This window comes from Euprymna scolopes, chromosome 27 (genome assembly GCF_053919585.1).
Source record: "Euprymna scolopes isolate OS-2025 chromosome 27, ASM5391958v1, whole genome shotgun sequence".
In the NCBI taxonomy this organism is placed as follows: Eukaryota; Metazoa; Mollusca; class Cephalopoda; order Sepiida; family Sepiolidae; genus Euprymna; species Euprymna scolopes.
In genome coordinates, this window is record NC_136508.1 from 88,690,328 (window position 1) to 88,714,446 (window position 24,119).

At 39.4% G+C, this 24,119-nt stretch overlaps 2 protein-coding genes across 2 annotated transcripts in view; one reads left to right on the top strand and one right to left on the bottom strand.

Annotated features, from left to right (window-relative positions):
• LOC145248973 (radial spoke head 1 homolog) overlaps positions 1–15,251 on the bottom strand; it is a 128,873-nt gene extending 113,622 nt beyond the window's left edge. Inside the window, exon 1 of the mRNA XM_080110786.1 lies at positions 15,092–15,251. Within this exon, the coding sequence (XP_079966912.1) occupies positions 15,092–15,145 (54 nt within the window). The 5' untranslated portion in view covers positions 15,146–15,251. The remainder of the gene's footprint in view (positions 1–15,091) is intronic.
• LOC145248972 (beta-galactosidase-1-like protein 2) overlaps positions 14,482–24,119 on the top strand; it is a 1,883,914-nt gene continuing 1,874,276 nt past the window's right edge. The window contains exon 1 of the mRNA XM_080110785.1: positions 14,482–14,585. The gene's annotated coding sequence lies outside the window, so the exon portion shown is untranslated. The remainder of the gene's footprint in view (positions 14,586–24,119) is intronic.

Genomic DNA, 24,119 nt, shown 5'->3' on the forward strand with positions numbered 1-24,119 from the left:
GTGACCGAATTAATTGAATGTTCTAAAGGAGACAAGTAAGAGTTCTTGGCCAGAAATAACCAGTCTTTTTACAAAGAACCAAACTACAAAAGGTCCACCGCTTACCTAGCGGGGATATAGACAAGGGCAACAAAATGTCCATTAGGGTTGCAAGTCCGTATCCACGTGGAGGAATTAATTGTCGTGGCACATGCGTGTTTAACGTCCAAACGCGGACGGGTCGATGTTGATGTTTACGCCATGGTGTTCAAAGGTCGACCTGATTTGGGCGAAAAATGCCCTTTTTATACTTGTCCGATCGGCTCCAGGGAAGCATTCAGAAAAAAAAACATTTTTTTAAATTTGTTTTTCTCTGTAATCCGATTAGATAAAAAGAATAACATTCTTATGGCGTAAGATACTTTAAGTGACGTCAGCACGAACAACTGAAATTTCGTTTAAGAACAACCGAATTTGCGTGGGTGAACAAAGGAAAATGTACGCACAGCTGAAACGATGTTTATACATCCACGTGTGTGCAACTGGGTTTTACTGTTAAGGCAGCGCACCATTATTTTGTTTTAAGTAGATTTGACGCGCGTGCGTCGGGGCTACGACAACATCTCCATCGTCCAATAATTTGTGTTTCCACATGAGCTCAAGAAAGTAAGGTTAGCACACACACAGTTTCATACAAGTTCAAAGAAAGTTTTGCAGAATTAGTTCATAGCTCCTCCTTCTGTTGAGGTACAGATCTCCTTCAGCTCTTTTTTGTTCATCAGTGCTTTCAATGCTCTTGCAACCCTTTTTTAAGGCAAGAGCCGTAGGCAGGTTGTGGACTGGTGGTGTAATCACATTTTCTGCAGGGTTCACAGCAGAGGTTTCAATAATAGGGGTGCACTGTGTTTCCATGGGTGATCTTTTAACTAGCATTGTTTTAGATGATGACTTAATCGGAATTTTTGAGAATGATCCATCGGTGACTGATGGGCCGCTAGCGGAGTGGTGGGAACGTATTTTTGTTGAAAGTTTTCTTTTTATTATGGACATCGAAGTCAGGAGGAATTTGCATTCAATGAATTAAAAAAGATGTTTTTTCTTTAAAAAAAATTAAAAAAAATTTAAGAGCAAGCTGGCTGAGCTCAAATAGCATTTGCACAACTTCCTTTCATTAACGAACATGACGGACAATTCGAAATACTAGAAAATAACATTGCACACTGAATGCGTTAATACTATAAAAAACTACTTGTTGAAGGTAAATTTTAAGGCGATGTTCATTCGTAGAAGGCAAGATTACTCCTATAATCCTTCTACATTCTAAAGGTAGGTCTTCGATTGAACAAGCAGCAGACATTGACCATGGTGAATGTTGAGTTGCAGTAAAATATACCATTCATTTTTACGATTTTTAGCGATTTTATTACTAAACTGTACTGTACATAAAACTGATTTTTTTAGCTCTCTACTTCGATTTGAGTTCTCTTCCTTTATTTATTTTATCGGTTCTTCTTTGTTATTGTAGTGAAATTCAAAAATTGCAATATTCAATTTCCAAGGAAAACCAATGGTATCTACTAGTGATTCCAATGTTTTTTCAGATTAAGATACAATTACCAATTTCATACTAAATTTCCGATTCCGATTCTTTATAAACTCTAAATGTTTAACTATAAAAGTGTAATTGTGTCCTGTCAAACGTAAAAACACATCTACAACTTGTTAGGGAGCGATCTACAGATTTTAGTCTTACTGGAAGTTTAAATCAATAAATATTTTATTATTACTATCACCGGCGGAAGAAGTTTCTAAAACCAAAATCAAATAAAAAAAAGATAATTTAGGGAATCGGTTTTGGCATCGGATAATAGGCTCAAATTTTTTTTACTACAATGCTGATTCTGATTAATCGTCCCAACACTAGTATCTGCCTAATTGTCATGTCACAGTAATGAACATATTCAAAAATTACAAAAACAATAAAGTGGAAAATTAATTATTCATGAAAATTGTTTTTGAACGAATGAGTTTTGCTAAAAAAGAAGTTTGACTTGTAACAAAGGAAGTAAGTATTTTCTGAAATTTTAGGCCACTTTAGTAAAATCCAATTTTCGTTGTCTTAATTTTCTACCGTAACGTTTTTCATAATTTATGTTCATTTGATTTGACAATCAAGTAGATACTATTGATTTTACTTGGAAATAATTATTTCGATTTTCGAATTTTTCTCTAATAACACAAAGCACCATTTTATATATGTATGGTAATCTTGACTGGTTACTTACTGGCCTCTGCAACTAAAAATAGTTCGCCTCAAGTTGTATTAAGAAGCGGAAATTGATTTAAGAACGAAAACATGAAATCCTATCCTAAAGAAATGAAACGAAACTTCTTTCGTTTTTTTGTTTTTTTTTACTGCAATACTTAGTTTTAATTACTTTATTGCGTATCATCACTTTACACCGCAACAAAAAATCCTTAAAAATTGCTACTATTATAGGTTTTCGGGGGCGCTTGAAAACGAAAATAATGTTTAAACTTCTAGAAAACTAGTGGGATCACTTTTCTATATCAATTTAATGTAAAATGAGTACCTACTTTATGGCCACCTTTTTTTTTGGGGGGGGGGGTGTTTATCTAAGGGTTTTCGGGTGTGCTGAAAACGAATATCGCATTTAAATTTTCCGTAAATAAGTAGTTTTCCAAATATTAAGCAATATAATTTTTTGCTATAAGTGGTGGCTATTGTTGTAAGCGCAAGCACACAAATATTTTTGCCAGTTGGTTGGTTTTGTGTTGATCTATCAGGTCACATTTACCAAATAAACACCCCCACCCCTAAAAAATATCAGACCCCCCCCCATAAAAAGGTGACCATAAAGTGGGTATTCATTTTACATTAAATTCATATAGAAAAGCGAACCCCCACTTTTTGAGACCATAATTTTCTTCATATCTGAAAAAGTATTTGTTTCCTAAAATTTTAAACGTTATTTTCGTTTTAAGCACCCCAAAAAACGAAAATTTTAAAGGATTTTCTGAGGATGGAAAGATACTGCACCTTTACCTAAAAAGAAAACAGACAAAAAAAAAAAAAAACAAATAAAAAGAAAACAAAAAGAAAAGGAAAAAGAAAAGAAAGAAAAAGAAAACAATAAAATCAAATAAAGCTGTTTCGTTTCATTTCGATAATAACAAAAAAAAACAAATAAAAAGAAAAAAACTAATATTGCTGTTTCGTTTTGTTAAAAAAAAACAAAAACTGAGCAGAATAGAAAAAAAAAACATGTTTCCTTTCGTTTCATATTTCCAGTTCGATGTTTTGCTGTCTTAATTTGAATTCGAGGCAACAATTTCCTTGAGCCGAATTACACGCATAGTATTTAACCAGTCAAGATTACCATATTTATTTTACCAAAACGTGATTGAAGTAAGAAAAGAAAAAAAAAAAATTCATAATGTGCGGGGGGAAGGGGTGCTACTTAAACTAAGAGAAGAAATACGATTTCAATTTAAAAAAGAAAAGAAAAAAAAGGCGCTTCTATATTATAATAACGAAAAAAATCTAAATTTCAAGTGAAACAAATGATATCTACATAATTGTCATGTCTCAAATAGTAACACATCCAAAAATTACGAAAAACAAAATAATTATTCATCAAAACGAAATTTGTGAAATCATTATACTACGCTTACTTAAAAAAAAAAAAAAGAGATAAGTTCATAGAGGAGATAATTAATTTTGGTATGCTTCCAAAATCTGACCCGAATCCTCAGGATTTTCCGTCAATTATGGCTGGGGGTCGACCGGTGTTACATGTGTAGTCATTGGTATAAAATGGACAAACGACAGAGCAAGGGAGAAATTAAATATACTTTATTGCTGGTCATGTGGGAAGTCACACTCAATTATCTGAGTAATTTTATAAAGACCGCAGAGGTCAATATTTTTTTAACTTTGACCCCAATTTGGACCCCTTAGCATTTATTTTTTGGGCTCAAATCAAATTAAAACGTTTGATCCATGTCGCCTCATGATGCGAGTAAGTGTAGCTGGCCTCTATGGTTAGTATTTTTGCCTTTGTCTGTCGTCCTTTGTGCTGGGCTAGTATTAAGACCCTTCGTTGGTATATTTAGCATGTAGCCCAAGTAGTAGGTCCTCTCCTGAGGCCTTGCACTTCTGCATTAGATGCTTCATTAATTTCACAGCCGCCTTAGCAGCACCGTTTGCTTGACTGTTGCCGGGGGATATTGTTTCATGGGTAAACGCCCAATCTTTTGCAAACTTTTGAAATATGTTAGATGAGAACTGGAATCCATTGTCAGAAATGAGAATGTCTCGTATACCATATCTGGCAAAATAGCCTCTAAGACGACTGATCACTGCATCTGAGGTTGAACTGTTCAGCTTGTCCACTTCAAAAAAACTGCTATGCTGGTCCATCATGACTAGATATTCATTTCCACACCATGAGAAAATGTCAGCAGCAACTCGTTGCCAGGGTCTCTTTAGTACTTCTGTTATTATGAGTGGCTCCACTGGTTGACAATCTGCATATGTTGCACAGGTGGCACAGGCTTGGACGTATTGGCAGACATACCTGGCCAAAATAACAACTCCCTCGCTCTTCTGAGACAAGAGTTTAAGCCCAGATGGCCAGTGTGACATTTTTGCTTCATTTCCGCTCTCATAGAATGAGGTATGACTATTCTTTTTTATCTTAGTATTAGTCCATCTTGTGCTGTCAACTCGTCCCTGTAGTCAAAGAAGAGTTTTACTGAATCAGGCAACAGTCTTTTGTTGCTGGGCAAACCTGTCGCAATAACCTCAACCAATATCTTCATGATAGGATCCTCCAGTGTCTTAGATCTGATCTCAGAAAGTCTGCTGTTTTTGATGGGGTGCATTGTCAGATTATTCACCGTCATGAGCTCTTCTGCTTTTGGTTTGTCTGTAGGCACATGTGATTTCTTTTCCTGGCTTGTATCTGAAAGACAAATCATGATGTTGAGCCCATAGCAGCAAGTTTTAGAGCCGTTTAGGTGCTTTTGCTAGTGGCTTCTGGCAGATCAACACAAGTGGTTTGTGGTCAGTGAGGACATTCACTTTCCTTCCATGCATGTAATGGTGAAATTTTTCCAGACCATACACCACTGCAAGCATCTCTTTTTCAATTTGGGCATATCTTCCTTCGGTGTCCGATAGGGAATGGTTTGCATAGGCGACTGGTTGCCCTTTTTGGATCAGAGCTGCTTTCAACCCATACTCAAATACATCATTTTCAAGTGTGAGTTCCTTAAATGGGTTGTAGTAGCAGAGCACTGGCACTTTGCTTATCATGTCTTTGGCCATATTGAAGGTTGATTACTGTGCCTCTGACCACGTCTATGTGTCATTTTCTTTTTGTTAAGTCCTGAAGGGGCTTTAAGATTGTCGTGAGGTTGGGGATAAATTTCCCAACATCGTTTATTATGCCAAGAAATCTTTGCAGGTCTCCAATAGCTTTTGGAGCTGCCACATCAGTCATAGCCTGACTTTTTTCTCGGTTGACCATTATGCCCTTCTTGGTGATTCAATGTCCCATAAAAACGATAGCATCTAGACCTGTTTTGAACTTTTCGGGGTTTAGCTTTATCCCTATTGTCTGGCAAACGACACAGAGCTAGGTAAAAATCAAATATACTTTATTACTGGTCATGTCAGAAGTCACACTCTCCTTTCAAAGGTGAGTTATCCCAACCAGGAGAAGTCAGTAGTGGAAGTGTACCTCTACAAGGAGAGTTACACAGACAAGAGGCAGTGTAATGTATTGTTTATACACATAACAACCGACAATAACTGAATTAAGCCGAGTGTTGTTCAAATATTGAAACGCTAAATTGACATTTTTCTTTTTTAATATAAAAAAATGTAATATTTGGATTATTTTTTGGATGATGAGGGCATTTTTTCTGTTTATTTTTTTAACATCTGTTAACAAAAATTAATCTATAAATTTTTTCTGTTTATTTTTTTAACATCTGTTAACAAAAATTAATCTATAAATTTTTTCTGTTTATTTTTTTAACATCTGTTAACAAAAATTAATCTATAAATTTTTTCTGTTTATTTTTTTAACATCTGTTAACAAAAATTAATCTATAAATTTTCTTGAAAAAAAAACTTTTCTGTACTTTCACTTTTATATTACAAAACTGAGCGTATGGAAGCAAGAAAGTGACAAATGAAAAGGTTGAGTTTAAACGTTTTATTTAAAGTTTAAACATTTTATTTAAAGTTTAAACGTTTTATTTAAAGTTTAAACATTTTATTTAAAGTTTAAACGTTTTATTTAAAGTTTAAACATTTTATTTAAAGTTTAAACGTTTTATTTAAAGTTTAAACGTTTTATTTAAAGTTTAAACGTTTTATTTAAAGTTTAAACGTTTTATTTAAAGTTTAAACATTTTATTTAAAGTTTAAACGTTTTATTTAAAGTTTAAACGTTTTATTTAAAGTTTAAACGTTTTATTTAAAGTTTAAACGTTTTATTTAAAGTTTAAACATTTTATTTAAAGTTTAAACGTTTTATTTAAAGTTTAAACGTTTTATTTAAAGTTTAAACGTTTTATTTAAAGTTTAAACGTTTTATTTAAAGTTTAAACATTTTATTTAAAGTTTAAACGTTTTATTTAAAGTTTAAACGTTTTATTTAAAGTTTAAACGTTTTATTTAAAGTTTAAACATTTTATTTAAAGTTTAAACGTTTTATTTAAAGTTTAAACGTTTTATTTAAAGTTTAAACGTTTTATTTAAAGTTTAAACATTTTATTTAAAGTTTAAACGTTTTATTTAAAGTTTAAACGATCATGAAACAAACTGTTTGATGTGTCAGGATAATTTGGTGGCGGCAGCGACGGTGGGGCGTCAGTATGAATGCTGGTCGGGTGTTGATATAAACTGGGCGAGGATCTAAGTTATTATTATCAGGCTAAGGTGAGGCAACGATGGCAGGAACGTGGCTTGCGTGGTGGTGGCGATGACAAGAATGTGGCTTAGCATTCTGGTGTCTGGGATATGGGTGCGGCGACGGCGGGGTAGGAGTCATCCTAATAGCAAGTGTCGCTGTGACAGTGGCTCCGACTATTGGCGAGCAAACCTTGCTGACCTGGTGAGCTGTGGTGACCTGGCAGCGGCGTGCCGGAGGAGGGGTGATATTCAAGGCTTGCTGTCCAGTATCACAAGTGAGATGGTGGCGGTGCGGCGGCTGTGGTGCAGTAATCTCTGTAGCTGGTGTCACTGGCGAGGGGTTAACTGCTACTGGCTGCTGACAGAACAAGATTCATGGCTGACACGCTGGGGCCGTTCTGGTTGCTTGTCCAAAAGGCTGTCAGTTTTATACTCGCGATGCGGACTTAGTAGTAGACAAAAGATGGGTTCAATAGTTGGTCAGCGTTTTCGCTTTTTCTGTTTTTTGTGTTTTGTGTTGTAAGGAGTCATGTGTTTGGTGTTTGCATGTGTTATATCGATTTAAAGCTAAGAGGGTTGTGGATGTGTTCTAGTAGGTGTTGTTGTTGCAGTGTTTTGTGAAATAATTATTTGTGTTATATGGTGCCGGAGTTGCGTCTGCTGTGATGTTTGTGTTTTGGATTTTGGTTTTTCTTTTGACGTGCATCTTTCTCTAGCGGTTTTCTTTGTTGAAGTGAGGTGCGAGTTATTCTATTGATGTGTGTACATAAAAAAAATAGGCTTTGAAGTTGTTGTGTGTGTTTAGTGTGTTCAGTTGCGTTGTATCGATGAACGGGCTTTGTCTTAGCGTCGCTATTATTGTCGCTGTCGCTGCTCCTGCTGGTTTCTGGTTTATTCATGTAAATATGGATATGCGATATAATGCAGCTAACAATTTACGGTTTTCATAATTCATCTTTTCTCATAAAAAAAACAACTTCTGAATCAACTGAATCTTTTCATCAGATATCATCATACCAACCTCTTCAACGGTTGTAATTAATCCAATCTTCAAACAGTGTTGTAACCGAATACCAATTCCTGATGAAGATAAAAGAATTATTATCTTTCGAGGTTGTTACTAGCTCTATTCAGAGGCAAATTTTTGCAACAAAGAATGAATAAAATTTCTGTCGAATTTTAGAGGTATGCTTTGTTACAATTTTTATGTTCATTTTTTTGACACTGTCTCGGAGCAAAAACAGGTGAGATAAGATATTTCACATTTTTTGTTTTTTTGCAAAAAATGAAATGCTTAATTTGCCTCTAAATAGAGCTGATAACAACCTCAAAAGGTAATAGTTCTTTTATCTTCATCAGGAACTGGTATTCAAATACAGCACTGTTTGAAGATCGGATTAATTACAGTTGTTGAAGAGGTTAGTATGATGCCTTCTGATAAAAAGATTCAGTTCTTGATTTGAGTCGACATTACAGAAGTTCATAATGTTCATTTGAAGGAAAAGTCATTAATGAAAGGGCGATAATTCTGACCTTAAAAAAATCTCCGGGAGACATATATAATAATCTTAGCCTAATCATTTAGGCTTTAAAATAAAGTCTCAAGGAGACGAAAAGTTAGAGGCGTACAAATGCTTCATATTGAGTTCCATCCTTCTGGTTCGAGAAAAGGCATTCAAAGCCTGCCAAGCTCATTGCTGGCGGTTAAAATATCAACCAATTTGATTGGTCTAAACAAAGACAGTGGGTGGTCAAATCAGTCAATGAGGGGCTTGCTTATAATTGTAGAATTTCTCATAGAATTTACGGTAAAAAAAAAAATCTTTTCTTGGAAAAAAAAACAAACAAAAAAAAACAAACAAAAAAAAACAAACTATTGTTGAGAAAAAGATTGCAAAAAAAATTAACAAAAGTAAATAATACAAAATGCAACTTTTCTTGAGGAAAATATATATATACTAGCAGAAGTACCCATCGTTGACTGGGTTCAAAAATAGCCAACAGAAAATGAACTGTGATTGATGAAAGTATGATAAGTTATGAAAAGGAGGGGGTTGTAAAGAGATAGGTTTTGATACTCAAAAATTTTACCCTAAGCAAAATATGATGAAAGTAAAGATAATTTTTGCGAAAATATATTTTTTTTATATCAACTTTGTTTCCATTCGTAGCCAAAAGTGACCAACAAAATGATGTTTCCTTACAAAGAGAAAATGTTATGTATATAATAATATAAATATACAAGAAATAAATGTTACCATAGTCAATAAAAGTTACTTTTATGGTAGAAAAGTTCATTGGTTTGTATTTTTAAGTAGTTTGTAAAAAAATTTTTTTTTTTTTAATTCACGAAACGGTTTAAAAAAAAATCAAAATGGCAGTGACTTTGAAATGGAGAACCCTGTTTTCAATTTGAAGGAAGGGCACTTGAGTATTCTGTATTAACAATTTAAGAGAGTTCCATCAACGTAAGGAATATTTATAAACATATTTTAATGTTTTCCGTTATTTTGTGCTTGAGGAATATTCAATTATGGCATGTGTAGTTTATATAAAAATTCATTTAAGTAGTTATCGCCTCAAATTTTGTTTTAATTTCGGTTCGCTGAAATTATTTCAAGTAAAGAGCATTAAAAACTATTTCAAAACAAAAGAAAACATGAACTGAACTTTTATTGACTATGGTAACATTTATTTCTGGTATATTTATTTTTTCGGGTAGTTGTTTGTTGATTTTTCTGCTAAACACTCTTACTAAATAATATCAACAAAATATCGAAAAACAAAGAAACAAAAACAGTTTTGAAAAATAATGAAGCTTTACTTACTTTAGTAAAATAATCCGAAACAGCAAAATAGGATATTAAAAAAGTAAACACGTAATTACTTTAGTTTAATTTTTAAAAGCAAAGAATCGATATAAATATGAATAAGAAGAAAACGGCGCCCTTTTCAAACAGAACAGCTTCGTTTCAGTTTTACAGTATTGAACGGTGTAGTATTTCGCCATCAGATTCAGGGTTGTACTATTGTAATGTAAAGTACACACAGAAAGGGTTGTAATCAACTGAATTCCTTCTAGTACACTGACAAAAAAATCTTAAACAGATATATAAATAAAAATAAAAAGGTTATGTAAATATTTTTAAAAAGACACGTAATCACGTGAGCAGGATTTTTTCCTTCTTGTGACACGATAACAAGTAATGTTCTTATTTTTAATTATTTATCTATTTATCTATTTTCGAAAGAGTGCCACATGCAAGTGGAGAAGGAAAAAACAGAGTTATGCAAAATTTGTGTTGAGAATTGTCTAAATTGACTTGTTTTTTTTTGCCTTTCACTTTAATAAGAACGTGAATTTATGAGGTGAATTTATTCAACACAATATGATTCAACTCAAAAAAATAAATAAAAGCTAACGTGAATTAAGATTAAAGCAAAGGTGTTATTGTGGACCCTCACCCCTTTTTAAAAAAAACTTGTTAAACTTTGTGACATATTTACATTCTATGGAGGTCAGGCGCGAACGAACACCCCATAATTTTATTATACCATATTTCTTCAAACTGAAACATAATTATCAAAGTATACTTACGCAAATAGATATGAAAAGTCTTTGTTAAAGTTTGTGCCATATTTCCATGAAGTACAGGCGCGAATGCAGACCCGACAATTTTATTATACCATCCCTATTTAAATTAAAACATACTTATCAAAGTATTCTTATGTACATCTATATCAAAAACCCTTGTAAACGTTTTTTTTTTTTTTCATTTTTTATTTCCATACTTTGGGGGCTAGACCGCAGACCCCACAATTTTTATGAACCACCATTCTGCCAGATCAAACATACCCATTCCTGATCCTCGATACATCTTCTATCATTATATGTAATCAGTTTTTTTAAAATAGTCAACCATATAGGAGCCTATTCGTGACCAGACATACACACACAGATATATGCTCAAAAAGTGTGAGAGAATATATATATATAATGATTTTCCACAGCCGAACCAATGTCGCAGCCCACAAGAGTCAAGAAAGCCAACAAACCGGAAGTCCAAGACTCGAGTTTCGCCCTCATTTGGGCTCATCAGTTAGACATAGCCGCACTCAGGATTTGAAACCCGAACCTCTTTCATGCTAGGCGAGCACTCAACCAACTGAGCAAACACACCACACACATAAGAAAGTCTAACTTACACAGATCAAGCAACTCGCAGCACAGATCCGCCAGTGGAAAGAACCTACCTCATACTGAACAAGGGACATCGACATCGGCTTGGGTTAAAGCTGGTTTGATACCTCGTCCCTTGTTCAATATGAGGTAGGTTCTTTCTACTATTGGATCTGTGCCGCGGGTTGCTTGATCTGTGTAAGTTAATAGACTTTCTTATGTGTGTGGCGTGTTTGCTCAGTTGGTAGAGTGCTCGCTTATATATATATACACACAGTATGTTTTTGTTATTTTTATTGTATTCTTATTTTTTATATATTTTTTCCGGTGTGTTTGTCTTGAAATTCGTCTGCGTCTGTTATTGTGCTCGCTCGACTTAACCCGGTGACTGCCAGTTGAGCCCAAACCATAATCAACAGAAAACCCCGAGTCAAATTCTGCAAGAGTACCTTAATTTTTATTATTTACGTCCCGTGATGAACGTAATTCATAATATCGGACAAATTTTAATCCCCATCTAAACTTTATTAAAAACTGGGTACTCTTGCATAATTTGACCTGAATTCTTGTGATTTCCCATCAAGCCCGGATCGGGCGAGACCAGCAATCATCGGGGTCAGCCGTGCGGCGTAATAGACACAGACTAATGAAAAAAGCAAAACAAACCGAAAAAAAAAAAAATACAAATTATCAAAAAATAAAAAACCTACCTTGAAAAAAGCAAATATGTTTATTTGGTACTTGTGCATTTAACGAACCAGACGTAACTCAGCATTTGCTCGGCTTTGTCCGGCGCATGACGTCAACAGCCGGATATAACCGAGCGTTGCCGATTAAGCAGACGAGAATTTCGCGATCAATTGGAAGAGTGTCACAACTCAAGAAACGCTTATTTTAAAAAAATTGTTTTAAAAAGATAACCGACGAAATAATAATGAATATTACAAACCTTGCGGACTCTAGCCCCAGACCCCAGAGGCTGCACTAAACTTTTGCCAGCAACGGAAATTGTTGGCAGAAGAGAAAAGGTGTTTATTTACATTTTGGCCAGGATTGTGTACTTGCAAAGAGAACAAGCCTTTCCGACGGTTACGGTTGGAGGTGTAGAAGTGTAACATGTCGTCGATGTGGACCACCATTAGGATTGGGACCTTCTTCTCAAAATCCCCACTAACCATCGCGTGTATAATAAAAATAATATACTTATGGGCGTTTGAGATGGCATCTACAAAAAAATCTCCATCCCGAATGTGGGTTACCTTCTCGACACACAATTGTGGATTGGAAGATTTTCCTGCGTGATATATGCAGGAGGGATTTTTTTCTTAGGAATTTGATTGGAGGCCCAGGCCATACGATAGAAATCGTTTTTAACCGCAGAAAACACAACGTCGGCAAACTTCTGACACCGGTTTGGGTCTTCGGTGGATACGACCCCGCCGAAAAGGAGGGGTTCTTGGTCACTGTACCAAATAGGAACGCCGAAACCTCCTTCCACTAATAAATAAATAAAAAAATCCTTGTTTCTGGCAAAAAGAAAAAGTCCTTGTGGTACTGACTGGTCGCGATTAGAGTTCCCTGCCGAACACCCTAAAAAAACATTGACTTCTCCCTTAGTTGCCATAGTAACTAAACGATCATGAATTTTTATCGACTTTGTTTTACTGTTTATGAATATTGAAATAAAAGACATTCAGTGTTTTTTTTTAGGGTGTTCGGCAGGGAACTCTAATCGCGACCAGTACCGTCCTTGTTTCTGGCGAAAAAAAAATGTACAAATAATCCTTGTTCCAGCCCCCCCCCCCAATGCTTTTTATTGCCCTTTTTTTAGGCTTTTTCCATTTATTTGACATAAAGAGTTGAAAAAAAAAAAAAAAACTTTTACGCGTTTAAGACATAGACAATATGGTTTTTACGTTAAAAAATGAAAAAAAAAAAAAAAACAGTTTAGACAAAAAAAAAAGTTTCCTATTATTTAACAAAAAAACTTGTTTTATATGTATTTATTTTGAAAACAGAAAACAATTTCAAACAATATTAATAAAAAAAACATAAATGAACGGAAGGTTTTTGCTTTTTACTTATTTAATTTTATGTTTCTACATTTTACAATTTCATTGTACAGATATTTTGTTGTACCTATTTACTATGCCTCCCCACGGGACAGAGTTAGACACCAAGGTCGTTTTTTTAACGTGGAGAAAAGGTACAAAAATAAAAATTGTCTCAGTCGTGAAGGATTTCTCCTCCACCGAAAGAGAACAAGAAATAGAAGTGCAGCATCTGAAGAAAGATACTACACTTTGATCTTGACCAAAAGGCCAGATATTTTGTTGTAGCGTTGTTTTTATTTTATCGCCAACGCTCGGTTTTATTCGGCTGTTGACGTCATGATGCGCCGGACAAAGCCGAGCAAATGCTGAGTTACGTCTGGTTCGTTAAATGCACAAGTACCGTTTATTTAATTTATTTTAGTATTTTTTTTTTTTTTCAAAATATTTATCAACAGCAAGTTATGTCGGTAATCGTGAAGAAAGAGAGAGCCTGTTTGACTATAGGTGGCGTTACTGTCTGTCCACCCAGTTACGGAAGCACAAAATGTTTTCAATGCCACTCTTGAAATAAAAATAAATGTTTTTGTTATATTTTAATTTTAAACGTGTTTTTTTTTTGTTTTTTTTTGCAAACATATTTAAGTTTTATTTTTTCAAACATATTTACGTTTTTTTTGTTGTTGTTTTTGCAAACATATTTAAGTTTTATTTTTCCAAACATTTACGTTTTTTTGCTTTTTTATTTTCAAACATTTACGTTTTTTTTTTGTTTGTTTTTTTGCAAGCATAAACTAAATATTTTTAAATATTTTTCTTTTTGAAAAGTTTGCTTATGCACTTATTGTACCGGTACCGCGCTATTTCTTAATAGTAGTTTCAAGTAAGATTCAGGTTTTACAATATCCTTTTTCAAATATATATATAAATACTCGCGGAAAAGGTAAAATAAGTGCAGAAAATTAAAAAAAAAAAAAAAAAAAAAGGGAGGGGCTCATAAAAAAGATTTAAAAAAAAAAAAAAACGTTGATTTTTTTTTAATCATAAGAGCGTAAAAAATACTCGCCGAAAAACGGTTGTATGTTTAAAAGAAAAATATAGCAAAAACAAACGTAAATGTTTGGAAAAATAAAACTTATATATATTTGCAAAAACAAAAAAAAACGTAAATGTTTGAAAAAAAATAAAACTTAAAACTGTTTGCAAAAAAAAAAAAAACATGTTTAAAATTAAAATATAACAAAAACATTTATTTTTATTTCAAGGGTAGCATTATATACATTTTGTGCTTCCGTAACGGGGTGGACAGACAGTAACGCCACCTATAGTCAAACCGAGGAAACAGGCTCTCTCTTTCTTCACGATTGCCGTTATGTCAATATTGTTATCTTCAACTAAAGGTTGTTTACCCGTATAAATGTTAGGTGTAAGTACAATTTTTTTGTTTTTCTTAACCATATTTTTTTCGGTACTAATGCAAGTGCACTTATTGATCCGTGCTGAAATAATAACGTTATTATTTTTACAAAGCCATTCTTAACATGGGGAGGGTGTTTTGTACCTATTCTGTACTTTAACCTTACAACTAAATAAAAAAAAAACATACTATAAAACTTTAATTAAACTTGGAAATACGATTTAAAAAATAGCGCGGATCAAATTATGCAAGAGTACCAAAAACTGTTTTTCATAAATAATTATCGTTTTTCGTAATTTTTATATATGTTACTCTTTGCGACATGACAATTACGTAGATGCCACTTGTTTTAGTTGAAATTCAATATTTTTTCGTTATTAAAATATTAAAAGCACCAAAAAAGAAACCATAATTTTGGCAAAATCGCGTGAAATAACCGATACATTTCTACGGCCATTGTTTTGACAATAATTGGAAAACAAAAATTAAAACTTAAAAAAAAAAAAAAAACTTACTCCCAAGTAAGTCCCAACCTCCTCATCCATTTCCTCTGAACCGGTAGCTGACATTTTTGAAAAGTGTTTTCTTTTTAATTATTACGAATAAATATGTTTTCCGTTTTGGAATTTCAAGTTTAGATTTATTGTCGCAAAGGATACCCGATAGGTTGCTAAGCAACAGAATGCTCTAAACTGTCGCTTGATTGGCTGACATGATAATATCACATGACACGAAGAAAAAACAAATGTTACCTTTGCCAGCAGTTTCCTAGTGAAAAGTCTTAACTGCCTCTTGAACTTATTTGTTTGGTTCTTTTTAATTTTATTTTTTGCGTTCCGTTTTTTAAGTATTTTCTAAGTCCTCCCACTCCCCACCATTTATCACCATCCGTATATATTTTTATATCAAATGATCTTTTTAAAGATTTAACTGCAGGATGTGCGATATTTTAGTAAAAGGAACCTGTTTTGTACCTATTTACTATGCCTCCCCACGGGACAGAGTTAGACACCAGGGTCGTTTTTTAACGTAGAGAAAAGGTACAAAAATAAAAAATTGTCTCAGTCGTGAAGGACTGCTCCTTCACCGAAAGAGAACAAGAAATGGAAGTGCAGCATCTGAAGAACAGATACTACACTTTGATCTTGTTTATATATTTTATTGAGAAAGAAAAAATTGAACATAAAAAACGTACAAAAAATTCAATTCAACAAAATTAGGCACAAGGCCCTACAAGAAATTGGGAGGGGGAGGGTACAGGGTCTTTTTGACTATGTAACAGATGAGACTTTGAAGTCTTACTCTTGACTGGCAACATTTACCAAAATACCTCAATCACTCTGTGGATCCTAATCTAACTAATAACCCCAGCGTTCAATGTAAAATTTAACTATGTACAATTTGTATATTCATTTCTGTGTGTTGTGTGTGCATTTTTTTTTTTTTTTTTTTTTTTTGTGTGTGTGTATGTGTGAGAAAATAAAGTTCGATTTCATTAGAAAGAGTTCTTGAATTAATTGGCATAAAATGTTCGTGGAGTGGGAAAAAACTAATGAAAATGTTCATTTCAAAAATAAGGAAAAAACTACTAATGTGTTGTTAGTAAGACCCCCCTGTACTATTCTATGTGGCTAGATCCCCCACTGTTTTCCGGGGAACCGAAAACAAGCAGAGCATCCCTAATGGGGTTTGGGGAAGTGGCCTTAATGGAGGTGGGAGAAAATAAATCAACAGATGGAGGGGGTAGGAAGGTGACCTCTGAGTAGGAGGATGACCGGGGGCATCAGAAAATAAAGATGAGGAGCAGGGGGGTTGGGCAGACTCAGAGGTTCTCTAATACCAAAAAATAAAATCAGGAACAGGATCTCATTTGTACCACCAGTCAAGAGTTACTTTACTGAACTTATAATGCTAACCTAGGTGGGATGGGTTCCGTAGGACCCAGCACCACCCATGCCATGCCTAAGGAGGGAACACGTATTGAAACTTGGCTCCTCGACGGATGCACAAACTAGTGCTGTGCACCCACCTCTTGTCAAATTCCACTCTAGGCAACCTCTTCCAATCGCATCTGATCTTTACTTTAAGCAAATGTTTAAAGTAAACGATCAGATCCCGATCAGGAACAGATGTCCCTTCGTGGACCAACTTGAGGCGCGCGATCCAAATGGTCATGCGCGCTACTGCTAGGATCGCCAGGAAAACCAAACTTTCCTCCCTGGGGAACGGCGGCTCCATGTTGTACACAAAAGTTCCTACGTCGAGATCGAGCAGACACTCGGCATCGATGCGAGCTGTTACCCCCTCGATATACTTTAATAGGGGCTGTATCCGGCTGCAACTAAAAAACGCGTGCTCGATTGTTTCGGGCTCGCGTTCGTCACAGCACGGACAGAAGCGACTGGTATGTTCTTTATACCGGAAAAGTACGTCGAAGAGGGGCAGCGCATTTCGGACCAGTCGCCAAGTCAGGGAGAATTCCGAGTTATTCAGAACCTCCCGTCCCGGCGCCCAACGCCATTGAGAACGGACAACCTCCATCGACCATCCCATCCGCCTACAAAGTGGATCCTTTGCGGTCCCCTCCACTAAATCCCGATACAGTTTCTTCCTTGGCTGATCGAGGACATTGGTCCCCGGCAAAGCTCTAAGAGCGGTTCGGCATTTGGAGAAGAACTTGGACTCCCCCTTCGGTCTACGACGACCTTCTACCGAAGGGTTGGGTTTGAGATTGGGAAACGAGTTCTCAACCACAGGGACCCAAGGAGCGTCTCCTTCAAGCGAACGACTCAGGAAAGCCAATCTCTCGGCGTTTCTATGACACAAGAGACTGGGCTGACCCAGGCCTCCCTCGCTCGGATTTTGAACACAGACCTCTCTGCAGACATAATGCTTACCCTCGTTCCACAAAAGTGAATCGAGGCGCCCTTGTAAGCGGGTTAGTCGTTCTGCAGGGAGAGGAAGTACAGACAAACGGTAAAGGATGAGCGGAAAGACGTATGTAGCACACGCCTCCGCCCGACCCTTCAAGGACAATTTCCTTCCAATCCAAGTCTTTACTGACGATTTGACCTTAGACTGTACTTCCGACCAATTCTTTTCCAGCTGAAGTCCCGGTCCAAACCAGACACCGAGAATGCGGACCGGTCCATCGGTCCAGCTGAAAATACCTGGAAGCGAGTTTACCCCGGTCCAGGCCCCCAACCGCAGGCCAACAGACTTGCTACGGTTGAAGATGGCCCCTGTTACTTCTTCGTATCGAGCGAGCGCCTCGACCACCGCTTGAACGTCCGTGAGGCAAGACACGAACACGGTGACGTCATCGGCGAACGCGGAAACCCTGGCTCGTGTGCCTCCAGGGAGAGCTATTCCGCGCAGGACTGGTGTAGCCGCCTCGTCCCTTAACTTGCGAAGGAGGGGTTCCAACGCCAGGACATACAACAGAGGCGACAGCGGACAACCCTGTCGCACCGACCGAGAGACAGCGAATGACTCCGACAGCTTACCGTTGATCTGCACCGCTACCGTCGGCCTGTCATACAGAACAAAGATCCACTTGCGGAAGTCCGGATTAAATCCGGCAGCCTCTAGCACAGATCCTAGGAACCGATGGTCGACCCTATCGAATGCCTTGGACTGATCCAAACTGATCAGCGCGGCTTCGGCGTCGTCTTCTGTCCCCTCTATGATCGAGCGTATCAAGTGCAAATTGTCTTGAATCGATCTCCCCTTCACAGCATAAGTCTGGTCCGGTTCGATCAAGTCAGTGATGACAACCTGCAAGCGATTCGCAAGAATCTTTGCCAAAATCTTTAACTCTGTGTTTAGCAGAGTCAAGGGCCTAAAATCATCAAAGTTTTCCCTCCCACCATGCCGTTGACCTTTCCTCAGCAATGTGATCACACCCTTGGTCACCTGTCCAGGGATGGAACCCTGGGCAAACCAATGGTTGAACATATCCTTCAGAATAGGGACCAACATGGGCGACAGCCTCAAGTAAAACTCGTAGGGTAAACCATCAAGCCCCGGGGATTTGTTATAGCCGACCTGCTTCAACGCAGTAATGACCTCATGTTCAGTAATAAGACCATCACAGCTAGCCGCCCGAGCCGCCGTGAGGCGGGGCGAGTCAGCCAAATAGCTGCCAAACTCATCAACCCTGAGTCCGGGTAGTTGGGTGAAGCGCACCGATAGATGCTCCCGAAACCCCTCGCAGATCTCCCGAGTCGATACTAAGGGGTGTCCTTCCAGGTTATGTACTTTACGAATGTACCCATCCGAACCGCGCCTTAAAGCAGCCTTACGCTCAACAGCGTCAACATTCACAGCCTCGTTAGAAACTTTCTTTAACCTAGCCCTAACTACTTGACCTTCATACCGCTCGCTAGCCAAGCGGTTGAGATCTTGTTTAGCTAGTGCTAACTCTAGGGGGCCCCCCCCTCCACCGCCCGGGTCAGCTTATCCTCTAAACGCTTCTTTGCCTTAGCCTTATCTATCGCGAGGCGTTGGCTATACTGGACAGAGAAGCGCCTAATTTTGGCCTTGAGACTAACCCACCACTTACTCCCTGTAACCGCCCCCACTAAAGCCCGCTGAATTAGCTCAGTGACCTTCAACCGGTAGTCCTCCAGCTCCAACAAGGTGCTGTTGAACTTCCAGTATCCGGCCAGTTTAGGCCTAGCACTTAAGTTCAAACGGGCCATAACAAGTTTATGGTCCGAGTGTCCTAGCAAGTGGAACGTGGGGCAAGATAGGAAGTCTACATCGCCTCTTCTAACTAACATCTGATCCAAGTAAGTGCTTGGATGGGAAGGCACTACAGGATGCCACGTCCACATCTCCCGCCCCGGATGATCCAGACGAAATCTGTCGACGAGATCGCACGAGGCCATCAGGTCAGACAGACTGCTGTCACACCACGCCGACCCGCTAGTCCCCCCGACCTTATCTATTTTGGGATCAAGGATTGCATTCCAATCCCCCATTAAAACTAACCGTTCCGGATCCACTAAGAAGCCCTCCAACCGTCGAAAAAAGGTTGCCCTCTCTACAGCAGCATTGGGAGCATAAACAGCAACAATCCGAAAAACACTACAATTAACAGCAACATCAACAACAAGCGCCCGCCCGTCCTCGCCTGCGTGAACAACATTCACCGATGCTGACAGGGTGCGACTCACTAGCAAGGAGATTCCACGACTATAGGTATTGCCATATGCTGAGTAGACATCGTAATCATTTACCAGCACCTGACAATCCCCGTCACAAACAAAGTGGGTCTCCTGGATAGCGGCAATATCTACCTTGAGGGACACCAAGTCTCTCACAACGCGCGAGGCCTTGCTTCGACACCTAATGCCCCTCACATTCAATGTAGCCAAGTTCAAAGACATGATCACTTACCTCAAGCACTGTCACAGACGGGTCTGAAATCCTGGGCAGTGAGGACATGGCAGGCCTGGCCAAGGCTGCCGGTAAGTAAATCCGATGAAGGTGATCCATCCTTAGCCACGCCCCCCACGTCCAGGGGGAAGGTTAGTTTGAGTGCCCTGTATAGCGATGGGTGTACATACATGGGGATTCTACCCTCACATTTAAAGAAAATGTTGGTCAGTGAAGGATGGTCCCTATCCACCAGCTGCTGGCCTGGGATCGCATTCTTCGCTGCCTTAATCATTGCCCACATTCCTCCAGTCCTAGCGTCCTTGTCGACCCTAACGAAAGTGGTCAACAAGGGAGCGTCCTTGAATTTAGTGGGGTCTGTTACTAGGTCTCCACCGACTTTTTCAAAGTTTTTGAGTTTATTGTACCGGACCTTCTGTTGTCCTTTAAGGTCCGGAGCCGGTTGGAGAGGGTCTGTTTCACAAATCCTGCTTCCTGGCAGGAAGGGGAGCTTTTTGGTCCGTTCAGTGCGGACTTTGGGAGTGGGGGAGGGGACCTCTTTTGGTTGATGGGGAGGCTGAGCGCTTGGGGAGGGGGTAGCCTGCTCGTTTTCTTCTTTTTGGCTCCTGTCACGGGATGAGGGGCGGGAAGAGTTTCTTGGGGCCTTTATAGGAGAGGGGGAAGGTTGTTCGGGTTGCTGGGGTGTTGGGATCACAGGGGGCTCATCCTGTGTTGTTGTTGCGAGGGAGTCCTTCTCAGTCTCAGTGGGGGTAGGAGGGTTTGCGCGTGTCTTGCGGCTTTTCCTCCTCCTGGCCCTCCTGATCTCTGTTGCGCTCAGGGCCATAGAGACTGTTGTTGTCTCTTCCTCTGCCTCTGACGCGGCCTCCTCCTCAGATTCTGGTAGTTTCCTCTTGTTTGAGGAGGAGGGTGTCTGTGTGTCCATTTTCTCCGTTTCGCTCTTCGGTTGTTCTTGGTCTTGGGTGACTGTCTGCAAGGATGGCTGTTTGTTGATCTTGCCTTTCTTTACAACCGTCACCCAGCCTGTCGGTGCCTCTGGAGGATTTGCGGCCGGCGCGGGAGCAGCGGCTTGATTTGTTGTCACGCTTGTTCCCGCCGCTTTTGTGGGCTTCTTCCCTCCATTCCTCTTTGGACAGTCCTTCGCCATATGCCCTTGTTGTGTGCACAGCCAGCAATGAGGCCTCCTCCCTTCCACTATAAGGGAGAGTGTCCACTCTCCGAACTTGAGTGTGGCTGGGATGGCGTAGAATCCAGCCTTGTCCAGGACCATCTGGACTTTGTAGTCCCCGGTCATGATGTTTCTTAATCCGCGGACCGGGGTGACTTCCTCTACGTCTCCATACTGGCTTAGGATAGCCCCCAGTTGTTTGGCCTCCATATAGCAGGGGACGTTTAGAGCAGAAACATTTGCTCTCCTCTTGTTCATATAGATGGGTTGGAGCTTTATGTTCCTGCTCTGATGGCAGGTCCTGGACAGCCTGACTGCGTCTTCGGAGGTGGGGAGCAGAACATCCCACTGTGCGTAACTCCTTCTACAGATGTAGTTGGCGGGAATGTTCTGCTCCAGCAACACGTTCATCATAGTGTCCTTGTTGACGCCCGTCAGACCCCTTGTCTTGGTGTCTGAAGTTATCAGCGAGAGCACTCTTTTCTCCAGAACTTCCACTTGACCCGGGAGGGGTTGGATGTTGTTCCCCTGGGTATACTCCTTGTAAGTGGAGTCGAAGAGTGCTCTGTAGTCTTCGGGCGTCAACTTCCCTTGCTGCTCTTTGGGGCCCCATGCCGGTCCTCCATCCTGGTGGGTGTCAGCTGGACTCGGGTTGGGGGGCGTAGCTGGTGTTGTGGGGCTCTCTCTTGTTATGGGCATTTTTGGTTTCGGAACTGGGCCGTTACCAGGCAAAGTAGGCCATTGTGTCTTTGGCGTTGTTTCGTCCTGGCTTGGTTTGCTTTCCGGGCCGCTCCCTTTTCTTATTTTCTTCCTTTGCTGGGTGGCTGTCCCCTTGGGGGATGGAGGTGTCTCCCCTTCTGGTGCCGTGTTCCCAGCTGGAGCCTTGGTGGGTACTGTCAAGGGTGTCTCTCCTTCCAGCTTGCTTTTGTTACCACTGGCCGGAGAGTCACCCCTTTTCCGTATTTGGTCCTCTTGGGGAGTGTTGGGGGGCCAATCACTGTCTTCCCCGCCGAATAGTGAGCAGATGGAGGCTATTACGTCTTCATCCAGCGCCTCGGTTTGGTCCGCGGTGCTGATTTCCTCCTTTTCTGTTGGGGAGTCGCCCTTTGGGGGAGCGGGGGATGGGTTCCCCGGTCTTCCTCCCTTGGTTCTGCCGTCCTGGGGTGCAGCTGGTTGGCTGGGTTCTGCACTTTCCCCAGCTAGTGACTTAACGGCAGCTTTTTCCGCTGGGTTGCCCTCGTGGGGAGCGGTTGCAGGTGCTTTTTGGGGGGTCGCCGCGGGCTGCGGCCCTACCCTCCCGCTTTCTTCCAAGGTCGCCGCGCGCCGGGGCCCTACCTTGTTTCCTGGCGCCGTCTCGCCGGGAGATGCATCAGCTCCTTCACATAGGGAGTCGTTCGCAGTTGAGATGCTGCGCATTTGGGGTGACGTACCCCTCCTGCCTGGCATCGTGGCGGTTGCACTGGCCGCTGGCGCAGACCAAAGTGTAGTGGGGGAAAAGAAAACCCAGGGGAATGGAGGGGGAGGAGGGGGAGGAGCGGACTTTGAAGAAATTAGAGTTTTTGACTTCCCCTCACGGGGATGTCGGGTTAGCAGCTCAGATCCCCCCGCGAGGGGGGAGAGCAGAGAAGAAAGACGCAGTGGGTGCTAGCGGGTCAGAGTGCCGCGTCGCAATTAAGAGAGAGAGGGGATAGGCATCCCTGCCCACAGAGGGGAGCAGAAACGAAGCACCCGCCCTACCCCACGTCACCCTACCCACTAACTTACCCCAACGGAAGCGAGAAAGAGAACCCTGTCTGCTCGATCCACTGGGAGAGCAGCGAAGATAGACAAAGTTTTGGCCTGGCAGGTCAGAGTGCTGCTCAGGCAATTAAGTGTGGAGAAATTAGACCATCCCAGTCTCGAGAAGTGAGACCGAAACGAAGAAAAAACAACATGCAAAAACAACAAATGAAAAAAGAAGGTCTCAACTACCAGCGATAGTGGTGTTGGTCCCGAGATTCCAGTCTCCCAAAAGAGGGGATCGGTTTCCGGGTCCAAGCTCCCACAAATGTGGAGTCGGTCCTCTAGGTCCTGACTCCCCAAAGGAGGGGGTCGGTCCTTGCTAACAAAGGTTAGTAAGAAAAAACACCTTAACCTAGCCCGAAAACCCGGTGGTGGGTCAAGTTTAGTAACTGAGAGAACAGATACTACACTTTGATCTTGACTTTGATCTTGACCAAAAGGTCAAAACGTGTTTTGTAGATTAATAGAAAAACCCCTGCTGAACCCCTCCCTCATCCCCACAATTTTGACTAAGTTAAATAGAAAATTGAGGGGACCTGAATGACAATCACCCCCCCCCCCCCCCCCATTTTTTTCTGTTCACTTTTTTCGCAATTTTTTCAGTGGATTATTATTGTGCATTTAACGAACCAGCATTTTCTCGGCTTTGTCCGGCGCATGACGTCAACAGCCAGATAAAACCGTGCGTTGTCGATAAAAAAAAAAAAAACAACGCTACAAAATAACTGTAAAATGAAATTGTAAATGTAGAAACATCCAAAAATAAATAAATCAAAAGCAAAAACCTACGGTTCATTTATGTTTTTTTTTTTTTAAATTTTATTATTAGTATTACTGTTCGAAAAATAAATACGTATAAAACATCTTTGGTAAATAAATAATAGTATTGTTTTTGATGAAACCTTTTTGGTTTGTTTTTTTTTCAACTATTTACGTAAGCTAACCAACAAAAATGATATTTTTGGGGGTATCATTTTACTTTTTTTTAACAAAAAGTAATTGTTTTTTATGAAAAGTTTTTTTTTTCAACTATTTACGTAAAAAAAAAAAAAAAGAAAAAGGAAAGGAACAAAACTGTTTGTTTGTTTTTTAAACCAGGATTTTTTTTTTAAAACCAGAATCCTTGTGAATTTTTTTTTTTTTCTTTTTGCCAGGAACATATTTTCTCAGGAGGATGTATTTTCCTCAGACTT